The sequence below is a fragment of the Artemia sp. Qi Xiang Cuo genome, chromosome 18 (genome assembly GCF_049724085.1).
Source record: "Artemia sp. Qi Xiang Cuo chromosome 18, ASM4972408v1, whole genome shotgun sequence".
Lineage (NCBI taxonomy): Eukaryota > Metazoa > Arthropoda > Branchiopoda > Anostraca > Artemiidae > Artemia > Artemia sp. Qi Xiang Cuo.
Genome location: NC_142811.1, coordinates 59,806,457 through 59,831,809, shown reverse-complemented (window position 1 = coordinate 59,831,809; position 25,353 = coordinate 59,806,457). Strand labels below are relative to the sequence as shown.

The window sequence follows — 25,353 nt, the reverse complement described above, 5'->3', positions numbered from 1 at the left end:
GTCTCCAAAAAATGGAGTATCAACACCATCTAAGAAAACTGACATAATTTTTTGAATTATTCAAGAAGACGAGTATACCAACAGTAGGCTTGTTTTTCGGATAAATAAAACTATTAAAGCCTTTTTAGTAATATGAAAGCGTAAAAGAGGACTCAGAAGACAAAACACTATTCTCTTCCTTCACAGTCGAGGATTAGGCCTTCTTATTCGTGACAAAACTATTAAAGCTGTACTTTGTTGATAAAACACTGGAATCTTATGACATTTATTCTTATGACATAATCTTATGACATTTTTATCAATTTATTTTAATTTTGCACTTAGGATCGAAAACTACGGGCAACTTGTAAGAGTGCAAACTGAAAAACATGTCAAAAAAAAAAAAAAAAAAAAAAAAAAAAAAAAAAAAAAACAGCATCTAGCGTCTGAAATTTCTTGGCATTTTTTCAAGCTTCTGAATTGTATTTTTCTCAAAGCTAATATCAGACACTTACTTTAAAGGTAATCTTGCCATTTTCGCTCATTGTAATAATTTCATCTTATTATTATACTAGAAAATTCCGAGAAACGAAAAACATTAGACAGCGTTGAAGGTTTTTTGGTTGGCACAAGCTCCAGTTTCCGCTCTTATAAGTAACCCATATTCTTTGCTCAGGACTTGGCTCTCAAACTGTTAAAGTTGCAATGTGAAAAAAATAATCTGCACTTCCTTTGCACTAAGGGTGTTGTTCTTAAGTGTGAAAAATAAGTCTATCGTTCCACCAGCTTGAGGGATAAATGGAAGGGCTTTGGAGAGATTTTTGCCAAAATGTTTTAGTTCTAAAGGCCTAAGAAGAAATGAATTTGATAAAAGCAAAAAAGCGCCAGAGAAATAATGAATAAGACGCCGTTATAATCGCTTTATTGTCACAAGAAGTAACATTCTAGCAGTTTGATATTACCATAAACTAGGCCTACCGTTTATACCAAAAGATGTTGTGGTATTGTCAGAATTAGGCGTTACTAAACAAGATTAAACACCAATCTTCGTGATTTTTAGATAGAGGAAGGTTCACGTCAAGACGATCATACGGTTCTGTTGCTTACAAAATCTCTCTTCTAACAATTATTACTGTTAGTTCCCTGTCCCCTTTTGAAAAACTGTCCCCTTGTCCCCTGTCCCCTGTCCCCTTTTTAAATTTTTAGTTCCCTGTCCCCTTTTGAAAAACTGTCCCCTTGTCCCCTGTCCCCTTTTTAAATTTTTAGTTCCCTGTCCCCTTTTGAAAAACTGTGAACAATACATGCGTTCTTTCTAGTTTTTATAAGGCGTTTTTATCAACAGTGTTTGTTATATCACAGGCACCATTTCATATAAATTATTTTTGACGGGTACATTCCACGCCCTGATGGTTAAATGACTCAATACAAATAACAACACTAGATATGTTTATGCATAGAACATTCTACTACAGCGGTCCATTTTTTTTATGAATATGTTTAGATGAATGCATCTAACCTTTATCTTCATTTATTTTAGTGTTTTCCAATTTTTCTAATATATTTATAATTTTTTCAATAGCTTTTCTTCAGTTCTGAATCATCCCTGAAACCAAGCACCCTTTCCAAAATTTTGTTTTTAGAGGACGCTAAAGAAATTGCAGTGGCGTTAACACAAAATTCATGAAAAAATTCTATTGACTAAAGACACTTCTATGAAAAAATCTAGATAGCGCTCTGTTAAAAAAAAATGGCCAGAATCTTGAGTTGACAATGCAGCATTTAGAAGACTTTTCAAAATTAAACAATAGTTATTACAAAAAATTGACAAATTTCTTAGATAAAGTGGAAAAAAACCAGAAATAAGTAATAAGGTTGGTTGCATGCAAAATGTGGTAACTATCATTATTCTGCATATTATGAAGTAAGAATTGTTTTCTTATCATGTTTCCTTTTTTCCAGAGAGTCCTCTAAGCTTATACCCAATTTTCAATCTGCATGATTCGAGGGCCCAGGGCCGGGGATTTATTTTTGAAATTTCAACAAGAAATTTGGATTTCCAATAAAACCGCAAAAATCAAAATTTCAGTTAAAGTCATCTATCATGTGCCACTGATCTATGAATACACAGATACAGCAGCGGTATGTCTTTCTTCTAAAATTTCTAATTTATTGTTCGCTAATTAGAAAGCAATTGCTTTCTAATTGACTATCAATTTTTATGCCTAAGACATAAATACGGTCAAGATTTTGTTTACATGATTATGCCACGCTTTTAGAATTTGTTACCATTTTTTTTCCCATAAAGCCACATTTATTGTCATACAAGCAGAGTTCCATCGGATGGAAAACTCGTGAAAGATATCAGGAAAATTATTATCAATATTGAAGTTTTTTATAGTTACTGGATAGAAAAAAAGTACTATTACAGCTTCAGATAGTGTTGCCACTGTGAATAATACACTGGTTGCCACTGTGAATAATATACTGTCCCTAGATAAACTTGCGAAATACCCCAAGGTTTGAAGAAAAACTCCAATATATTCAATAACAATAATATACTTAACATACATTTCGAAAGTAATGTTCCATAATACTTTTTTTAGGATCCCAGAAACTGGAATAAAATCTTAGGAACATAAAAAATGTCCAAAGAACGGCAACTCAGATTCCAGATATCAAATGAATCCCAAACGTTAAAGCGATATAGAAAAGCCAATCAAATACCTTTGGGGTAGATGCAGAGACGTACACAAGAATGTATCCTGGAAGAAGGAAACAAATAAAGGGGTCTGGGCCAAAGCTCAGACCCCTTCTTTGTTGTTTGCAGGCCTAAAGATGAAGGCATATTCTTAGGATTTTTTGGAGGGGGAGGGGGTCCGAACAAAGGAGCATTAAATATATAGAAAACAAAAGAGATTTGGAGATTTCGGTGGGGACCCAGAACTATGTTTTCTACTCATACCCAAACTCGTACACAGAGGGGGGGGGGATTTAGCGGGGTTTGACCCCCTCCCCCAAACGTTTGTTCGACTCTTAAAAACGTAACAAAAAAGGATATAAACAAATTTTGTATACATTTTATTAGTTTTTTTTTGTGTAACTCTCCCCCCCCCCCGAATAAAATCTTTGAATAAAACCCCCTCCGAAAAAAATTCTCGGTACGGCCTTGCTCATACCTGGCTAGGAAATATCTACTAATCTGTAAGCTATTTCTGTCATAGTAGACATTAATCTTTAATCAGTGGTTGCAAATTTTGCTACCACGAAAAGATAAATAACTTTATTTTTATTCAATTTTATATTTATTTAATTTTATTTTTATTCAATTTAATATTTATTCAATAAATAAAAGTTCAAATAGGGATAAAATCCTTTTAATAGACAGTGATGATAGAAATTCACAAAAATACCAGATATTTCGGTAGTTTTACTACTGATGACGGTCACTGTATATGTGACCGAAATATCTGGTATTTTTGTGAATTTCTATCATCACTGTCTATTAAAAGGATTTTATCCCTATTTGAACTTTTATTTATCGTCATGGAAAGGCAGTGTGGTCTCCGAAATTATCTACGTAATATTTATTCAATTTTATTTTTATTCAATCTCATATTAATTCATTTTTTTTCAGTTTTATATTAATTCAATTTATTTTTTGGTCAATTTTATATTAATTCAATTCTATTTTTATTCAATTTTATATTACTTCAATTTTATTTTTATTCAATTTCATATTAATTCAATTTTATATCAATTCAATTTTATTTTTATTCGATTTTATTTTAATTCAATTTTATTTTTATTCAATTTTATATATATTCAATTTGATTTTTATTCAATAAAGGAATAAAACCAATAAAAAGTAACACTTTATTTTATGCATTTTATTACTGGCATGAACTTGCACTACTCGTTCCTGTGGAACGTTTCAAATAATACAATTACTTTTATGGCCTGGATCTGCTTATGTTATGGCGAATAATCTGCATCATTATTGACCAGTGGGGGGTGTAGTTTTCTTATCGAGATATGAAAATAAACAAATATTATTAAATCAACACCCTTTAATTACATCAATCACCATCATAATGTAAATCGTGGCGGTTTGACTCCTCCTCTGACTATGATTATTCTTCAATTTATATAGACAAGGACGCCACCCCCCAACAAAAGAAAGAAAAAATATATCTTTAAGAGGCATAACCTTTAAGAAGCAACCCTTAGAGTCCCCTGCTTAAAATAAAATTTAATTTATAATTGAATATTAAATGTTGTAAAGGTTTGATGTAGCGCCGATGGCTGTTTTCTACAAATACATGAATTCGCCTCCCTCAGATGTGCTCTCTCGTATTGTACCTCCCGTTGTCCTCCCCTTGTCCTAAAAGGCACACGCCAATGCACACAGCTCGGTTCAATTATCTAAAGGAGGACACGCCAAGAAGAGAGTACTTGAGGAAGAGCTTAATCCGGCGCTGCACTTTTATCTGGATCAATCTTCCTTTGGATGTTATTCCTGCAAATCCCTCTGTTGACTCCTTCAAAAGCAGGTTCAACAGACCTTTAAAACCTCGAGGTTGAAAACGAGGTAATTGAATAGCGGCATATCAGATACTTTTAAGTATCTGGTTCCGTGAATATAGGAATAAAAAAAAAAGAAAAACAAGAAAAAAAAGTAGCTTTTCGGCAATCAACGAAAGAAACAGATCGTGACTGTTTGAAGCCACTCATCACAACTTTAGCTTTGATCATTCCTTGACTTACAAAAAGAAATGCACTTCCCTTAAAATTGTATTTTTAAGAGACATAGTCTTAAAGAAGCAATTTTAGAATTTCATGCATGACTCAGTCTTAGTAATGTCCTAGACTAGGAGTGTCCTATTTACCTTACGATTTAGTTGTCATTTTTTCGTAGAATTGCAGCGAAAAAGGAAAAATTTTTGATTTTTTAAAATTGATCTTTCTGACCCCCTTCCCCCTCTAAAATTAAAACTCCTTCAATTGAACATCCTGGGATAGATTTCCAAGAGTTAGATTAAGCTAATTAATAATAAAACTTATTAAAAATACATTAGTTAAAAGTCAACATAAATATAATGCAACTAACGAAAACTAACATTGAAATTAGGATAAAAGTAAGAGCCAATCTTCAATAGATAGACAATAGTCCTTGTGAATAGAAAAGGATAAAAGAGAAGAGAAGTGAAGAAGAGATAAAAAAGTTAAGAAGTGGAACGGTCAGTATATACTTGTCAACCTACTATGCACCAGTGGCGTAATTTCGTCGAAATTATGGAGGGGGCAAAGGTGGAGCCAATTTTACAGAATCAAGTCAAAATGATAGTGAAAACTGAAAAATGAGCCATATAGTAACAAAAAAGGTAAAGACGTACTAAAGAAAACTGACCCGTTCCGGTTTTCCGGTGGATGCCTGAATTATGCAGGCTTATCTTAGTTTAGACAAAATTTTTGAAGACTAAATTTTAGCTTGGGGGACAAATTGGTGTCTGAGAGGGGGGGGGGGGCAGACTGAGGTCTGGGAGGGGCAGTTACCCTCTCTGCCCTATAGCAAATTACACCCCTGCTATGCACTTACTATCTCTGAATATGTACCCAGAAAGAAGTAAAAATATAACTAAATTGCGATGGCCTAACCAACCTTGAGTAGATAGACAATAATCCTCGTGAAATAGATATAGCATACAACCATGATATAGAAGTGTCTAAACAGCTTCAATTTTTCGAGATTCATAGCTGCTTTACCGTCTGTCTGTGAGGCTTCCTGAAGATGTCGTATGGACCTGTAAGAACGAGAGGGGCGTAAATGGACGTTTTTCTAAACTAACAATTATTCCACAAGCTATACCCTAGTTGGCCAATAATGCATAATCTATTACTTTTGCTAGTGTAATTTGACACTAAAACCCCGTATTGACTGATGTTGCAGCTTGCCGTAATTGGGGAGTAAAGGCGATAATGGCCTTCCACTTTTAGGCAATAATGTGAACAAGGTGAATAGGACCAATAGAGCTGAAGTAGAACACTGTTTCATCTGACCTTTTCACCAGACCATCGCATATAATATTTCATTCACTTCCCATGGTCCAATTTTGCTGACACTTTAAGCACAAATTTATTCGTAAATATACACGAGTCAGTTAAAATAAATTAAATTACCTAATTTAATTGATCCTATATTTATATTAATTAAAAAAAACTTTTTTCACAAAATAATTTTTTCAAAGAAAAGTAAAGAACTCCATTAAACCAAAAATGAGCAAAAAATAAAATCAAATGATCTGCCAAGCGTGAAACTACCACAAATCAGCATCGATAAATAAATGAAACCCAAAACGAACAGAAATTACAATAAATAACCGAGTCAAACTCAAAATGAGCAGAAATTAACATAAGTTGGGCTCAAAACCCCTATGCCTTCCCAAGGCCAGAACAAAATTTGCACTTTACTGAAATAAATATTGGCACTTTACTGAAGGCTGAAATCCCAAGGCTTTAACTCTACTGAAATCCCAAGGCTTTAACTTTACTGAAGGCTTTAACTCTGAAATCCCATAGTCAGGGGGATTTACCCCTTGTGTTCCTTAACTGTTTTCTTCGCGTGCTTACTTAATCGTACCTGCAGTAGAACACGACGTTTTCCACCTCACCTAGTATTTGAAATTCAGATGTTAGGTGGAAATTAGGTGTAAAGTTATCTTCGAATAGCCTCTCTTTCATCATATTCCCTAACAGAATAAACATCAAAAAATGGTTAAAACTCCTCCTCTCAGCTACGTTATTATTTTCCTAATATTCCTATTTAAAGTCACTTACATTATAAAAAGCAAATGTAAAACTATCAACTGTATAATTTTGTTTTTAAGTTTTAAATTTAAAAATTCTTAATTTTTAAATTTAAATTTAACAAATTTTAAATTTTGGTTTTAACCGGCTATTTTTTTCCAAGCTGCTCGAGCCGCACTTCTCTTTGCCAGGAATTTCAACCCTCAAAAATAAATTCTGCATTTACGTTCAGCACTAGCACCAGACAGCAGTCCGCTAGGTCAGCACTAGATCAGCAGCACTAGACAACAGTTCCAACGTATATTAAATAGCAGCAACAATGACAATACGCTATGGATCAAGATTATATTATGCTGTAAAAAGCCGGCTTCATAATTAAAAATAAAATGAAAATATCGAAACATGGAAATAAGACAATGAGCTATCTTATTACTCTGTCCTGAAAGCAATCTTCGCAATGTCTTAACAAAAACTGTCCTTACTTTGTCTTATTTTAAAATTCTCTGTCTTATTAAGAGTTTAATCTCCCTGAAAAAGACTATGTCAATATAAAAAAAAGTAAAGAACTCCACCAAACCAAAATGAACAAAAATAGAATCAAATAATCTACCAAGCGTGAAACTACCGCAAATCAGCATCGATAAATTTCAACCCTCATAATATCGAAACATGGAAATAAGACAATGAGCTATCTTATTACTCTGTCCTGAAAGACAGAGTAATATGTCTTTCAATATTTTCAATTCATTTCAATCAAATGTAAAGAGAGCCTGGTCTAAGAAATTACCAAAAAATCATCTTTATCAGACTAGGTAAAAAAAAATGTAAACAATAAGGCACATGAATTTACAGTACTTACCGGCGGTGCTGATCTCCGTTTCATGGCCCTTCAGCAGGGGAGCGCAATGGGGGCCTGGGGGCCAGCTATCCTATGTTTTCGAGCACCCTTCCTGTTTACCTTCCCAGATTTCTGCAAGTACGCGTTTAGAGCTGATTCAACTCTGGCACCGCTGAGCAGAGTCAGGCAAATGACCCCCGTTTCAGATTAAATAACCAGCGACACCAGAACTCGACACCAGACACTAGACACCAGAACTCGCGACACCAGAACTCAGATGAAGAATTTCAAGTATAGCGTGCTAACCACGCGACTAGGACGGTATCAGAAAAGTCTTATTGAAAGATCCGCAACTTACTTAATTACTTACTTAATTAATTCCAACAAATTTCAAGCGAGTAGTGGGTAATTTCACCTGAAAGTGGTGAAGTGGGTGTTTCAACTCTCATGACGGTTTCAAAACGTTTTGTCTTATGGGCCTTAACAGTTAACATAAGACGTTTCCGAAACAGCAGAAACATTGAAATTGCAGTAGCCAGGGTTTTGTTAAAGGAGCGCTAACACTGCAGTCAATTTCCGAAGAAAGGCGACAAAGGATCTAGTGAAGCCAGTGTTTTGACAGTAAGTAACATGCGTACAAGTACCTATATCTAGCTGTGTCTGTGATCAAATGTCCGTTTGATTATTTTACTATTCAACCTTCCCATGATGTCTTACACCACATTGAAAATGAGACAGCGTTTAAGTATTTGCCTGAAAATGAAAACTTACCATACGACTGGAAAGAGAATAGCACCACAGCAAACAAGATCCAGAAGAATAAACATTTCAGACCAGGTCATGTGACCAACATTACCCTGTTCTGATTCTTCGGTGATTATGTACGCCACGTTCGCCAGGATCTGAAAGAAAGCAGAAAATCAAGGTGCATATCAAAAGGAAATGGGAGCAGAACCTGGGACAGAATGACAAAGAAACTCTTTCAGAGAGCAGAAATTGGCGCTAGTCTAAAAAAAAGGAATTACCGACATGTTTGGCAATTTAGTTTCTATTTTTGCATATACCAAGGGGCTACTCACTTCTCTATTCAGGTACTTTGAAATGTCAGAAAGGGTATAGACAGCAGAATTATGTTAAAGTAGGCCTATACACCAGGCTAGAATAGCCTATTTAGCCTGTAAAGAAGTTTCCGAACCTACCTAGGCCTAGTTGGTGCAGAATAGACTAAAATAGTTCTAAAAAACTGAAAAAAGGGTTCAGAATTCAATCAGTATTATTAGAAATTATTAATAAGTATTATTAGAAATGCAAAATCAAATCAGAGGAATAACATAAGCACAAAAAACCAACACTATTCGACCACTGCTACTATTTAAAGCAGTGTAGCAATGAGGAGTCGTATTTTCCAGGCAAAATGGGCCGATAAGGAGCGACTGGAGCTGTTCCAGTGTTGTGAAATAGTTATACGTGTCCACCCCATCACACTCTTCTTTTTCTGTCCCAAATTCTGGAAGCAAAATCTTGCCTACACGGCTTCATAGCGGCATCAGAAAGGGGGGGAGGGGAGAGAGGTCACGATTTTGCCTAACACGAACCATCACTGCAAATAGTGTTGTAGAGATACCAGGAGGAGTTGCACCCATAAGAAGAATATGAGTCTAGTAAACGACACAACACTGTACTGGATTTAAAACAATGAGCGGTCTGGATGCCCATTTAACTGACCGAATGCAAAACCACAAGCTGTGCGAATAGTGTGGTTCTATCACACTTTCTAGGGCTATAATAAAAGTAAGTTGGAGACGGCTAAAACGGGTTTTGCGAGTGAAGAATGACAGATTGCCAAAGATCATTCTTGCCGGTCATTTATCTAGGGCCAACACAAAAATCAGGTCGTCCTGCAAAGGGATAGGAAGAGGGGTGGAGAAGGAGCGTACACAGCTGTGTTGACCTCAGGCGGCTTGGTGCTGCAGTGACTTGTAGTGGTAGCAATAATACATTTACTCTGTTTTTGTTTTGTTTCGTGTGCTTTTTTGGTATTCTCGATTTCTACCTTTTATGTTACTTACTATAGCTTGTCTACTTATCCCGGTATAACCTTACAGACATTGATATTTCATGAATCAGAGGTTATAAGTCTGTGATTAGTTGCGCAACAGATCAACTCTTGCTGACACTACGTCTTCGACTGGTCAGAGCCATGTAGTGAACAAGATGGGCCTAAATCTATACAACGCCTCCATACAACCGAGGGTACGGAGGACTTCTCGCTTTCCGGTTGTAAGCCAGCTTCAGCACTGATAGAACGCATACACATCGTGAGGCTATAACAATACCAATGATTTAAATAGATTGAAAATTGCGACAAGGAACATTATAACGTCGAAAGACAAATATCATACTGACATTTTCGACTGACAAATCAAGACGTTTTATTATTGGTCTTATTATAAGCTTGAAAAAAACATTTCCCAGGGATTTTTTTGTCATGAAAATTGGGTTATACAATATTCATTCAGGTAGGAAGGATTGGGTATGTAGGCACGGAGTAGAACTCATAATGAACAAGGAAGCTTCTAAGCCTCGTTTAGGTCGGGAAGGTGTTAACAATATACAAAATTATGCATAAAAATTGAACAAGATCAGTCAAAGTAGCAAAAAAAAATCCATTAGAACCGAATAGGCTATTTTCATTACGGAAATTTAAAGCCTATGTTGGTGCAAATTAGGATATAAAGTACCCCAACTTAGGCTATACCATTTTAGATCAGAAAATAGCAGTGGTATTAAATTGCTACAATTTATCGGTACAAAAATATTGCTATAGTCAATGCCGTATTTGGTCATAAAATGGCTGAAAAATTAACAATATACTCGGAAGATGGTAAGACGGCTAACTTTATTGATTATGCTACAACCAAGATCGATACAAGACGCTAAGGTATATGAGAGTGCCATTGTTGACGTCGTAGATAAGATCCCCATCCAGTAGTGTCTAGGGATAATTTAAAGCTGAAATTTCGGAAGGCTATCTATCTCCCGGGTAGTTATGATGTCGATAGACCCCAGGATGAGGATTTGAGAGGAACTTTCCAGGAACAACTAAATTAAAACTCGAGAATTTGGAATTGACAACATAGAATATGGATGGAATAATTTTACAAAAATAGCAAGGAATAGTAGCGCAAAAGCTTTAGAAAAGAGAAGTGTTTTCCATAAGAAGTTTCTGGGTAATAAAGAAAACATCAAAATATGAATCAATAAGATGTGAAATTGAGGATATGGATAAAATTATCGAGTATCTGTAATATGCAGCCGCACCGAGTAATTCGTTATTTATTCGAGTAATTCGTTATATAAGATGTGAAATTGACATTGACATCTGATTGACATTGATGATTGACAGATGATTGACATTGACAGATGAGAAATTGAGGGTATGGATAAAATTGTCGAGTATCAGTAATATGCAGCCGCACCGAGTAATTCGTTATTTTACTGCAAGTGCTTCTGACCGGGTAAAAGGGTGGGGGGAAGGGGGGCAAATTTAGTGTCTTGACCATGTCACCGGTTATGTTCAATATACTACTGAATTTGATATTGGAGCGGAAAACAACAATAGCAATAAACTGCTAGAAATTGCAGGCATAATAGTCTAGTCAAAAGTTAAGAAGGTACCCATAAGATGGTAAGACAGATAAACTTATAAATAGTTTATAAGTATTGTTTTATTGATAGGGTTGAGATGGCTAGGACACGTTTTGCGGATGAAGGACTTCCAAAGTTAGTCCTTTTCAGCCATCCATCTAGGGACAGACGAAAATCAGGTCGTCACCGATTGGGATCGCAAGTGTTTACAGGAAATTGGGACTTGTTGGAAGGGGGTAAAGAGGATAGCTTTGTATAGGTCGGTATGGAGGACTAGTATACGCAGCTGTGTTGTTCTAAAGTGGCTTAGTGCTGCAGTGGTTTGTTAGTAGAAGTTTCTAAAGTAGCTTGGTACTGCAGTGGTTTGTTAGTAGAAGTTTCTAAAGTTGCTTGGTGCTGCAGTGGTTTTGTTAGTAGAAGTTTCTAAAGTAGCTTGGTGCTGCAGTGGTTTGTTAGTAGAAGTTTCTAAAGTGGCTTGGTGCTGCGGTGGTTTGTTAGTAGAAGTTTCTAAAGTGGCTTGGTGCTGCGGTGGTTTTGTTAGTAGAAGTTTCTAAAGTAGCTTGGTGCTGCAGTGGTTTGTTAGTAGAAGTTTCTAAAGTTGCTTGGTGCTGCAGTGGTTTTGTTAGTAGAAGTTTCTAAAGTAGCTTGGTGCTGCAGTGGTTTGTTAGTAGAAGTTTCTAAAGTGGCTTGGTGCTGCGGTGGTTTGTTAGTAGAAGTTTCTAAAGTGGCTTGGTGCTGCAGTGGTTTGTTAATAGAAGTAGTAGTAGTTGCATTGATATTGATATGTACAGTTTTGTACTAATTGATACTGAACGATTTTTGTACATCCAGAAATTGATAGGATCTAGTTAGTCTGGACTTGTCCAAGTTAGCAACAGGAACAGGGTCTCAATTAGGGATAAATTTGTCGGAAATGATACAAAAACAGTAAGATTAAGGAATTTATAGCAATGAGGTGCTAACGATGATTCTAAAAGAAAAGCGGGAAAGCTCTAAGCTTGGTAAGATAGAAAAAGAGGCTGGTACAAGAAGTTCTGAGTGAATGATCTTACAAGAATACGAGTAGAGTAGGGAAAATGGAGAGGGTATTAAAATGTGAACTAGGGGATGTGTAAGGCAGAACATGGCTAAAATTGCTGAGGGTCTGGAAGATGCAAACCGGCGACATAGTAATAAGCTACTATGACGGCATTTTAAGAAAACAAGAGGAAGTAATTTGTGTGGACTAGTCCCAGGTAAAGACAGGAACGGAAGCTCGATTAGTGAAATAGAAAGTTTTAAAAAGAGGCGGGGAGAAAATCTTAAGATTGTGTTAAACCAAGATAAGTCGTAGGAAGTGAAATAGAAGAAAATAATAGATTTTTCGACAATTTGGAAGTGAAGGAGAATTTATTTAGTCATAGCAAAATTACTAAAGAAAAAGAAACAACAGAAACCAGGTGTTTAAAAAAAAGAAAGAAATTAAAAAAAAGGAAAAAAAAGAAATTAAAAAGGACCAAAAATTAATAAGGCTTCAGGCTTTGTCAATGTGTAAAATGAGTTTTTGAAATAGGGTGGTAACAAAGTTCAAAATACGATACTAAAAATTATGATTTTAATAAAGGGGAACCTAGTGAATTTAGGATGTCTATTTTTCCTTCTTTTCTCAAACCGCTTTCGAACACTTACAATAAAGCTATAAATCTTATCCAGGATGTAAATCGTTCGGCAACAAAACCGTTACTCGATATTCAAAAACTTTATATTCCTTCCTGTGCGTCTCTCACTTTTCTTCAGCTCCATGGTGATATTCCATGTAGAGGTCCCTTAGATTTACGTCTTCTTTTGTATCTGATCAATCAAATTATCAACTCCGTAGTTCTCTAAATATCCAAATTTCACATACACCAACAATAAAATCCCATTTTAATCCTTTTGTTGCCTGTCATTTGATATGGAATTCGGTTCAAGAATGCCACATGTTTGGCACCTTCAAAAAACTTGTAAAAAAAATTTTGTTTCCATATGATTAATTTTTCTTTGACGTATATAGTGTTATTCATTTTTTTTTTGTATTTACAGATTTATGACTTATTGAGGTTTGATAAAGCTTATTTAATCAACTCTGTTTCCTTTTTTTTCATTTTTGTGAAGCAAATGCGTTACATGTTAAATGTTTAATGTTATGAGATCTGTTTCATAATCCCCTTCCAACAGTCCATGGAGCCTTCGTGGGGATTTGTAGATTGTTGTGTAATTATTATACTATTGTACGGAAAATTAATCAATCTATCTATCTATGTATGTCGGTCCTAAAGGCGACTTACAAGATTGTAGCTCGGTTAAATTCCTGAAACTTTCGACGAAGAAAGATAAGATAATAAATAAATGATCAAATAGGGATAAAACCCTTTTAATAGACAGTGATGATGATAACAGTGACAGAAACTAACAAAAAGTACCAGATATTACGGTCACATATGTAGTGACTGTCATCAGTAGTAAAACTGTCTATTAAAAGGATTTTATCCCTATTTGAACTTTTATTTATCGTCATGGAAAGGCAGTGTGGTCTCCGAAAGTATCTAAGATAAGATAAAAAATTAAAATAAAAGACCTAATTTAGTTTTATGTATATTTTTCAGTTTTAGCTTATATCTTTGTTTACGCTGAAGACACCTTGTTTGATACGGGCAAAATATTCGTTTTTTTTTCTTCGTATTCATTTACTGGCCATAGACCCCTTTGTCGTATTTATATTTTTTCTGTCAAAAAATAGAAAGCTAGATAGATAGGTAGAAAGATAGATTAAAAATAAAAAGATAGATAGATAACAAATAGAAAAATAAACATATAAATAGATAGAAAGATAGATAAAAAATAGACAGATAAATAGATAGAAAGATAGATAGATAAAGGGAAAGACGAACCTGAACAGGAATTACAAGCATAAATAGCTTCTTATCCCTTTCTGACAGGATATGCTTCACAAATGCCCATCCAGTTCCAATTAGTATAATAGTAATAAAAAGAACTGCTCCCTTCAAGCTAAAAAGAAATGAATTTGAGAGGAAAAACTTGAACGGCAAGAAATGAATCACTCTCTAAAAAAATAAAAGAGACTAAAATATTACATAAAAAAAAACACTAAAATTCCATGAATCTTATAATGGTAGGCCTATTTTGTAAAATTCTAGATGCGATGCTTTTGTCTGTCTTGGAAAGTAGTTGAAAAGTAAAAGTGAAGTAAAAGTAAAAAGTGGAAGTGAAAAGTAAAAGTGAAAAGTAAAAGCAACTGAAAGTAATAAAAAATGAGTCAAGCTTTCAGGAATGAATCCAAAGCCTCGATGGTCCCCAGTCAAAAATACTCTGGAGATGTCCCCTGGGAAGATGTTTTGTGAAACTGAAGAAATGAATCACCCTGTCAAAAATAAAAGAAGCTAATACATTACAAGACAGTTTCCAAATACTACTAAGATGGCTGAGAATAATAGAATAAATGATTAGAAAAAATTAAAGGCAAAAAAACGGTTTTAATTTAAATAAAGCAGTAGAACAAAAAACAACAACAACAACACAACTTTAAACAATTAAGAAAAATACAAATATTTTTACTCCACGACAGGGAGTCTTTTTAGACGACAAAAAAAAATTAAGGAAAAAGAAATAATAATAAAAAAAAAAATCATCTAAAGAAAACGGCAACTAATACAATAGAGAGAATAAATAACAAACAACAAAAAATTGTATTTATTTGTTTGTTTTTTTTTGTTCCTTTTTTTCTGTTGTCAGTTATTTGTCAGTTTAGGTGTAAGGCAATGTTCTAGCAAAGACAACGATAGCGTGGGGAAGAAATAAGCACAGAAATAACCAGAGATTTAAGGAGAGGTTGTCCTGTGATTTAATTATTGACAAATTTAATTTTATTTGATTTAACTATTAGGAAATTTTACATTTAGTTTTAAGAATGGATGTTGGGGAATTTGGTTCTTCATTTTTTTTTTAAGTTTTGAATTGATATTGATGTTTAGATGGGAGCTTGATTGCTGAATTATTATTTTATTCAAGTCCGTCCTCATTTAGAATGACTTGATGATTGTCAATTACCTCTAGCCTTCATTATTATTTTTGCGGATGCATTTTTTTCCTTTTTTTGTAGAAAAAAGATCGGCCAAGAGTTTCACTCAATTAATTTTTTTAAAACAATTTTTGAACACAAGACTTTCCCTAAATGATGATAATTTGGAAATAGTTTTAAACCTCTTGTTTTTTGGCAGGTTTTGTTCAATTTCAGTTTTTTTTTCTTTTTTTTAGCAGCTGGAAAGGGTTATGTGTAAACAGTTGAGTGAACTATATAAAATCGAAATCGAAAAACAACGTCTAATCGTTAAAGTTTTTTATTTGTATAAAATGATTTGAAGACATGGTTTTTAATTTGAGTGGATTTATGATAGCTGCGAATAAATTGAAAAGAGGGGAATTTAAGGTAAAGAGGGAGTTTTTGGAGATAATAATTTGTTTGTTTTAAACAGTTTTTGTTTTCAAAAAATATTTTCATTGAGTTATTGTAATTTTAGTGCCACCATGGAGGGAGGGGGATGGGCTACGACACTCTAGAGAACGGCCGAGCAGATGTTTAATAATCGTAGTAGGTTGCAGAATGCCTCAAAATTAAATCTCAAATTTCTTTTAAATTGTATTATTAAATTAATAAATCTATATTATTAAATTAACTCTTTCTATTAAACTAGAGTGGCTCAAATTTCACGATTAATTCATATGGAACTGATTTTAAATTTGTTAGTTTTTAAGCATAGGTGGTCCGTAAATACAGTTATTAGTTTTAGAAATTGAAGATGTTACTACAATGAGCGGAGAGGAGATAGAAATTTAAGAAAGTGAGATATAAAACAGTCTAAACAGAAAAACATGGATAACCAGAAAAACAAACTACGAAAAAAACAAACATAAATCAAATACTGCAAGATGGCCAAGGTAAATCGACTTTAAAGTAAATTAGATTACGCCTGATAATAAAACCTGATTTTTCCGAATCTCATAGCCTAGTCATCGACAAGATCTGATTATTTTAAACAGAACTAGGTATAACTAAAAAAAAAACATACATCAAATACTACAAGATTACAGTAATTTATTTTACGTGATAATAAGACTAAGTTTTCTTAATACAAATAGCGTGTTCATCAGCAAAATTTGATTGTTTGAAGCACAAATTGGTATAATTATGACACTAGCTCAAGATACGGGGCAAAAGCGATGCAAAAATGACAGGCCATCAAGTGCCAGTTTCATTAAAATGGTGTATGTGAAACAAAAAAGAACAGGGCCATGAATATGATGGGTATTTTAGGGGGCATTATCACCCTCAGAGGTATATTGTGTTGAAGGACTTTTGGCCAAATTAATAACAAAGAGCAATATTCTAAACTTTTCATAATTATTATTTTTTTTTATTTCATTTATATGATGGGGTGGTTTCCCCTGGGACAAGGAGCAGGAAGTAATCACTTAATTATTATGAGAGACAAGACCGTGTCTGAGAGGAGGAGGGGTGACCACTCTAAGTATTATGTTTAAAAACGTAAATATTGTGGTTCTAGACATCCTGGAATGGATTGAGATGTCTTAGTTAGGTTTGATTTATTTATTTGTTTTGCCCATTGAACACGAGCATTAGTAGCCTAATTTCATTTTTGACATGAGAAAGGCTCTAGAATTCGCTTTTTTTTAGCTTAAAATGCGCATCTTCGTACTGTTCAGACTCGATTTCTGATTGACAAATTCTTATATAAAAGTAAGTAAAAACTAGATAAATTTATGCAAAAGCCCCCCCCCCTATACCCAAATCAAATTTCAGGTGCGTAATATTTGAAGGAGTTTATACACTTCACATAACGAACATAATTGACGTGAAATCGCCGTCCAAGGCCAAGCTAAATAGTGTAGCCTAATCAGGGACACGGAACAAAATTTATCTTTGGGTGGAAGGCTTTTCAGGGCAGAGCATAAACTTAAAAAAATTGTAATAACTTTTATGAATAAGTAAAAGTTTAAAAAGGGACAAGTCCTTAGTGAAAACAGATGCAAAAAATCTGGATATTTCGACTACATACACAAATGGTCGTCATCAGCAGACAAACTAAAGCATTATAATTAAAACAATGTATTTATAGAGAACAAAATAATCACTTTACAGTCATAAATAGTTTCCGGTTCATACCCTAGATTTGTTCACTTATCTCCATTTGAACCTTTATTTATTAAAAATTGTAAATCTTTATTTATTAAAAGTAGTAAAATCTTTGTTAAAATGCTACTGGCTTACTTTTAAATAGACCCAAAGACAAAGGGAGACGAATCCACACTGGCCTAGGTCCGGTAGTAAAGCCGTCTTCTTTTGTCCTCGGAGGGGGGCTGAATTTTCAATTATTTCATATTGGAATAGTTGGAAGCAGTGAAAAATCTTCACGCAAAAACGCAATTGCTGCACATTTTACACCATTCTGTCTCTTAAGATAATTCAAAACAAATTTACTAGTTTACATTCGTCATCTTTTACATTCGTCAATTATAGAATCCAATTGTCAAGAGAAGATATGATTTACGTGGTCCTTCCTTAAAAATAGACAAGAAAAAAAATTATTATCATCAGCAATACAACACAAGTTTGAGCAGAGGTAGATTTTTCAGAAGCATAAATATCACAGTTTTAACAACTGTTCACGAAATTTTTAATGCTTTTCGTATAATTCACTTCTTTTTCCCCTCCCTCTAAAGAAAATCTTGTAACGAATCCTGCACAACACCATGAATATTTAACTTATGATAATGGTGAAATAAGTAAAAAAAACTAAACAATAAAAAATACATACAGATGTGTGACATAATACAAAACTGCCCAGGCCTCAATATGATAGCCATCCCGTCTGATAAATGTGTAATTCAAACCATGCAGGGCCAATGAAACAGCCTTGAGGAACACTAAAAGGGCCATCAAGTAGTGGATCTTATACACTTCCTGCTTACTGAAAAAATTATATCAAAATTAAATTATTTAATCAACCTTCAAAATGCCATTAGGTTATACACTAGGTTTCTCTCCAGTGTTGCCAACATTGTAAAATTGTACCATTTTTTGGTAAAATTTAGAGGTCCTGGTGCAATCTTGCCCATTTTATAGCACAGTCCAAAATTTATCGTAAGTATCAGTTGCATACGCAACCAAACTTTTTTTTTTATACATTGTATATGACTTTTTTCATAGGGAACGGTTTATCAGTGCGTCTGAACTTACGATAAGTTCAAGCATAATTGTCAATTTACAGAAAGAAAATAAAAATCCCTTCCTTATCAAAAAAGAAAGAGAGAGAACGAATCAAAAAAAACAAACTGATAATGATATAATAATGTCAGGTCCATCAGAAATAATTCACATAACCAAATTTGACATTAAAGCCTTTTTTTAAAGCAAAATAGTAAATTTTAAGGCTTCGTGAGCTCCACAATTCTAGAATATTTCGTGTGGGTAACTGGAAATCAAATAAATTTCAAAGGAGTTAACAAAACATCCGCGACAAAAACCGCTTTTTGATTTTATTCTAAAGACCCCCCTCCCCCCGAAATTTGTTTGCAACTCGTAAAACTAACACAAATGCAAATAAACTATTTTCATGCGGGTTTTAAGGTTTGTTTTGTATACATCCCCCCCTCCCAAAAAAATACCCCCTACCCGGACAAAAATCATGGGTACGGCCTTGAATGTCAGTATGAATCCAAATTTGACAAACAGACTGTCTTTTGTGTTGACAGAGCTCTTGAATCGAACTCAACATAACATTCTCAAATCAAATACAAACATTTCGTATGCATTACATTGATAAATTAGTTCGCGTTTTTCAATGTAGATTGAAATTTTGTCTAGCATGAGGGCGGATATTCTTATCCTTAATAAACGTAATATTAAATTGGTGGGCATTTGGCTTAGTATACTGGTCTACTCATTTTCGAAAGCTTCTACCTTTTGTTTTCTTTCATTTTCTATCTACTTCGTAGATAGAAAATGTAAAATGAAAGAAAATGAAAGTAAGTAGATAGAAAATGAAAAGTAAGTAGATAGAAAATGAAAAGTAAGTAGATAGAAAATGAAAGTAAGTAGAAATTTTCTTTCATTTTGTTTTCTTTCATTTTCATTTTCTACATAATTTCGTACCCAAGCCTTTAAAGGACTCATGGTAACCAACTACAACTTAACAATTACTTCGAAAATAATAAGTCTTACTAAAGTTTTGACCTTCCTGCGTCTGCACTTAAGGCAACGATGGTTAACCTCAAACTCGACTGACTGGAGCCAACAACAAACAGTTATTTAGCGAGGCTTGGTGACTTATAGCCACCTTTTCTAGGGACTAACTAAGTTTGTTATGTCGTCTTTCCGTTTGACGTAGGCTGCGGTTCTAGAAATATACTCCAAGAAGGAGATAACTTTCCATAATATGAATGATATTCCCCCAATGGTTTCATCTTCATACTTGGATTTTATAGTTACTCAGTTTCTGTTACTAGGATTGTTCGGTTCGGATTCACATTTGTTACTAGTGGCTTTTTCGTGGCACTGGTATTTGCTATGTGGGCATCTAATATTCTATTAGTCCGGGGATTAGTTGCCCTCCAATCACTTTCGATTATTAAAAAGGGCATCAGCCCTTTCTATTTTCAATCGAATGAGCCCTTTTCAAAGCTAACACGACAACTCCTTCAATACGAATTGCCCTGGTCTAAACAACAACAACAACAAAAAATAATACATTATACCCACATGGATCTTTACTATAAAAATGTCAAACCTTCAAATCACTTTTGACTATTAAAAAGGGCACTAGGCCTTTCGATTTCCAATCGAATGAGCACTTTTTGAAACGACAACGCTTTCTATAAACACCTTATATTCCATTAGTCAGAATATCTATTTATTCTATATATATTCTATATATATATATATATATATATATATATATATATATATATATATATATATATATATATATACATATATATATATATACATATATATACACATATATACATATATATACATATATATACATATATACATATATATATATATATATATATATATATATATATATATATATATATATATATATATATATATATATATATATATATATATATATATATATATATATATATATATATATATATATATATATATATATTTTTTTTTAAAGAATAAAAAAGGAAAGGAGAATAATTGAGATGGTTGTAACACTGCATATAAATTTATATAAATGTATATACAGTTGGCTGTAATAACGCAAAAGGTAAATATAACGTTGGTTTACGAATGGAAAGAAAAACAAAGAATGAATTTACAACAATAACGATAATCAAGTTAAAAATAAGTTTTACTTGAACAATGCCATAACGCGATGACATTTGATTGTGAAATTTGGCGCTTCGCATTGATATTTCAGTTCCAAAATTTTATCCATTTTTTCTCAAAGGAAAATTACGTGGTGGGCATGAATGCAGACTTGCAGTTACATTAAATATAATCACTTTTTTTTTTATCAAATATGATTATTGATATTGGTTTGATTTTTATTGTCTGTAGTACTGAGGAGCTCATTAAGGAGATAATCAAATACAATTTTAAAAATTTTGTCCCTTAGTTCAAAAAAAGAGATAAAAATAACTACTTGCTATATTATTTTGCTTGATAGGTATGTCTCTCGGTTTCCTGATTATTAAATCTTACTTCGTAATGTGCACGTGTTCGCAAAAAAATCCGGCTCACCAAGCGTCTTTTCGCTGTTGTAATTACAAATAAAACAAATTCATACCATTTTTCAGTGACTGACATATACATACCGACCCGCTAATGTCAAAGTAAATGGGAGGAGCTGTTTGTACACGCCGAGAATGAAGTGCCAAAAATCATCAGCCTTAATCTTACTGTTATATTATCTATATACAGTGGTTACATCAGTCAGTTTCAACTCAGCTAGTTGACTTTATATTTATTGTTTTCTTTGTTTTTTTATTAATTGTTATTATTATTTTGTTATAATATTATAATTATTATTATTATTATATTAATATTACTAATGTTATAACTATTTGTTATTATGTTGTTATAATGTTATTATCGACCGTGGACATGCTGGACCTGTTAATATCATCAATATCTATGGAAGACGTTTGGAGCGAAATTCCAACGAAAGTGAAGCTCTAGTACCCCTTTTAAGTGATTATGGCTCCTGACTTAATATAATGCCTAGTTTAATTAAGTCAGTATTTTATACAATTCAAGCAAGGCTACATACGAACGTTTTACTTTGATCTAAAGAAAAAATAAACTCATAACTTATTATACTACTATTATATATTATTATTATAATAAATTCTGGTTTTGAGTTCATTAATGTACAGTATAATAGTATACTGTGTTATATACTATAAGTGTGTATTTACGTGGACAGGAATTACTAAAGTAAAAAATTTGAGGAGACCATATACAGAGCTTAAAATAATATTATAAGCTTGTTTAATAAGTTTTTCGAACCTGTATTTTTTTTTTTTTTTGAACTGTTTATAGTTTGAAATCATGCGTATATTTGCCGCTTTGGTGTATGGGCGAATGTGGTGGCTTTTTAAAATAAGGCTGCCCAGAGAAATATTGCACAAGGGGCTGTCCTTGATTTGAGTCTGTTGATCTGTTGAAAATTTGACCAGTTTTCCTTTTTCAGTCAGTTGAAACTCACTGTTTGTTATCGTTAATCTTCTACCTATTCATTTCAGTTTGTTTCGACAGTACAGGCTCTCCATTTGTCTTTATCCTCAATCTTTGTTAACACTTCTGTCAGTCCCTATTTTAATTTAAACTTTGTCACTCAGTTGACAACTTTTGTAGTTGACAATAGTTGACAACTTTTGTAGTTGACTTTCACTTCTTGTTTTCTTTGATCTTCCATTTTGTATTTTATTTAAATTCTGTGTCAACGCTACAGGCTTTGGTTTAACCGCTTTTCTTTTAGTTTCAATTCTGCCAGTATGTTTCAACTTCTCTCAGTTGAAAAATCACTTTCCCTTTTCTATCTATTTTTGAAAGACAGAGAAAATTTGCAGGAGAAATACTTACCTACTTTTTGCTAAGCATGATATCCAAACAGCGAACGCTAAGAAATAAAGAATCGATGCACAGAAATACAACTTAGGCAAAGGCATTTCACCAGCTGACAAATAATTATCACCATTCATTTCAACTATTTCAACCTGAAATTAAAATGATATTCAATAAACCAGCTTCTTCTTTTTCTATTAATTTGTCCACTTGAAACCCCTGATCTATAAGAGGACTTTATGGAAAGCCTAACAGATTTTAACTAAACTTTGATGACGTGAATATTAATCTTTCATGATATAATCTGAAATAAAAGTAGTATTCAATAGACCATAAATTCCGCTTCTTCTTTTATAAACGTTAATGAATCGTTAGCCTTATAACGGAGGTTAATTATAGGGTCGGGTATAGAAATTCCAAGTTAGCTTTTATTGCGTGAAGATTTTTCACTGCTTCCAACTATTCCAATATGAAATAAATAAAAATTCAGCCCCCCTCCAAGGACAAGAGAAGGCGGCTTTACTACCGGACCTATACCAGTGTGGATTCGTCTCCCTTTGTCCTTGGGTCTATATAAAACTAAGCCAGTAGCATTTAAAAAAAAAAGATTTTACTACCTATTAACATGTTTCAGTTAGTAATTTATTACCATCACGCCTGAATTTTGCAATAATAATCGCATTTATACTAGCAAGAATTAGTCATCTTAAGTTAAGCTCATAGATGCCTTTTGATCTATTTAATTACCGGTTAAAATAAAGTGGCATTTTTTAGTACGTTCATTTCAATGCTTGAAACAAAATGTCTTTTAATGAAACTACACAAAAAATTGGGCCCACTTTATGCTGGGGCTACCGAAACTCACCTGGTCCCACTCAAGAGGATCTAAAAACAGGGGTTAGAATAAGTAGGGTGCACATATATTTTCTGAGGCCAACCTGACTCTTATACATAATAATGGTGAATGGTAATAAGCTTACCTAAGCTATGGATGTCAGGTCTTGATTTTGTTTAAACGATAATTTCGACGGGACTTTTCCCTGTCAGAACTTGAACCTGATGTTCTGACGATGACAAATTCTGACGATGACACCTGATTCTGATTTTGAACCCGATGATGACACCTGATTTTGAACCCAAGTTCTGACGATGACACCTGATTCTGATTTTGACCCGATGATGACAGGCAAAAGTCCGGTCGAAATTATCGTTTAAACAAAATCAAGACCTGACATCCATAGCTTAGGTAGGCAGATTACGATCTACCATTATTAAGTAGGGTGCATAGAATAGGGGGTAACTCCACCTTATCAGGGACGTATTCAACGCAGAGACTTGGAGCCCACCCTCAATAAAATAACGAATTTTCCTGAATTTCTGGGCAGTTTTTGTTCAAATCATCAAGTAAACGTGTTTTTCATTGTCAATTCTACCAAAAAGCAATCCTGTATACGTGTCTGAAAGTAAATATGTAGTTTCCTCCATTCTGAACTTTCTATCCTTGTACAGCAAATGTAAAGGCGATCAGACGTAAAAACTTTTTTTTCTTTAAACACGTGGGCACTTATTTCAAACTCAAGGTGGAGCTATCTGTTGATTCCAGCTCCTTGGTGCATGGTGGAGCATTTCAAACTCATGGTGGAGCTATATGTTGATTGCTGCTCCTTGGTGCATGGTGGAGCACTTCAAACTCATGGTGGAGCTATCTGTTGATTCCTCAAAGCGAAGGTCTAATATATGCACAAAACTACTACTAATATTAGCAGAAACTAATCGAAACATCAGGGCACAATTAGACAAACAAAGCTACCCAGATCCGTCCACTCCACTCTGCTCAGGGCTTGTAACATTTCTCCATCAATCTCTCACTTAACCAGATCTCTTATGATATTTTAACTTCCTACAAGCTTTTCTTTGTGCCAATTCTCTTTCTAATCCAAACAACAGCCCCCTATTTTTCTCTTGCCTCACTTAGATGGTCGAAAACAATTTTCACAGCTTTTCAACCTTCATCCCTAGAACACTATCTTGCCAACTTGCTGTAGAACTAAATGAACCAAAGCTAAGTAAACAGCACAATATGAGATATACTAAAAAAAACATTTAAAATAATTACACCAACTAGTGCAGTTTCTTCATGTGTTAATATTTTCTACGAAGAAAAATGCAGACGTCAACCACGGTGCATTGAACCCAATCCTTGTGACGCAGGTCATAACAAATGACAAGAAGATAATCAAAGCCGCGTTAGGATCTGGCGGGGGCAAGGGTGTCCAGAGGAAGAGGACTTCATACCAGTGCTTGTACCAAATAAAATCACAAGATTCCCCCATTATTCCATGTTTATTTCACTTAATTCCTCCGATATTTTGCGCTCTCTAAATTCTCCCTCCCCCCCCCCCGTAATTTTGTAGCAACTTTACAAGTGGGTACCTAGGCTAAGGAAGGATGGAAGGATTCCCGATCTTGGGATCGAAGATTTTGTTTTTTACTCCGAATCTGTGATTTTACTAATAGAAATAAAAAGAAATTCTATAAAATCAAATCCATTTTTTAAATCCAAATCCTAATTTAGAAATCTAAAAAAAAATATTAGCAAAAAACCCATTCTTGCAGAAAGAGAATGAGTTTCACAATAGAAGGGAAGATTTAAAGAAAGGGCAGTTTCATGAGAGAAAGCTGTTCTGAATAAAGTGAAATAGACGACGAGCATGAACAGCCCTGTTGTTGAGAATAGATGGTAGTAGTGTTCCTATCATTTAAAGTACCAAGGACATAAACTAATAAACAAGTCCCCCCCCCCGTGAGTCCATCTTAGCCCTGTTCAGAACTAAAACCCCGTGATTTTCAAAGATTTACTTTTAGGTATTTCAAAACTATGAAGTTTGCAGGGGACCACGACGGACCACGAAGATCAACAAGAAAGTTAGTTAATTTGGTT

General features: G+C 33.9%; 1 protein-coding gene across 1 annotated transcript in view; it reads right to left on the bottom strand.

The window, feature by feature from the left end:
- Positions 1–25,353, bottom strand: part of LOC148941713 (protein GPR107) — an 83,203-nt gene that overhangs the window by 6,978 nt on the left and 50,872 nt on the right. The window contains exons 7-11 of the mRNA XM_089104628.1: positions 22,431–22,564; positions 18,142–18,294; positions 14,179–14,296; positions 8,393–8,523; positions 5,639–5,780 (exon numbers count right to left, since the gene is read on the bottom strand). Of these exons, the coding sequence (XP_088960754.1) occupies positions 5,639–5,780; positions 8,393–8,523; positions 14,179–14,296; positions 18,142–18,294; positions 22,431–22,564 (678 nt within the window). The remainder of the gene's footprint in view (positions 1–5,638; positions 5,781–8,392; positions 8,524–14,178; positions 14,297–18,141; positions 18,295–22,430; positions 22,565–25,353) is intronic.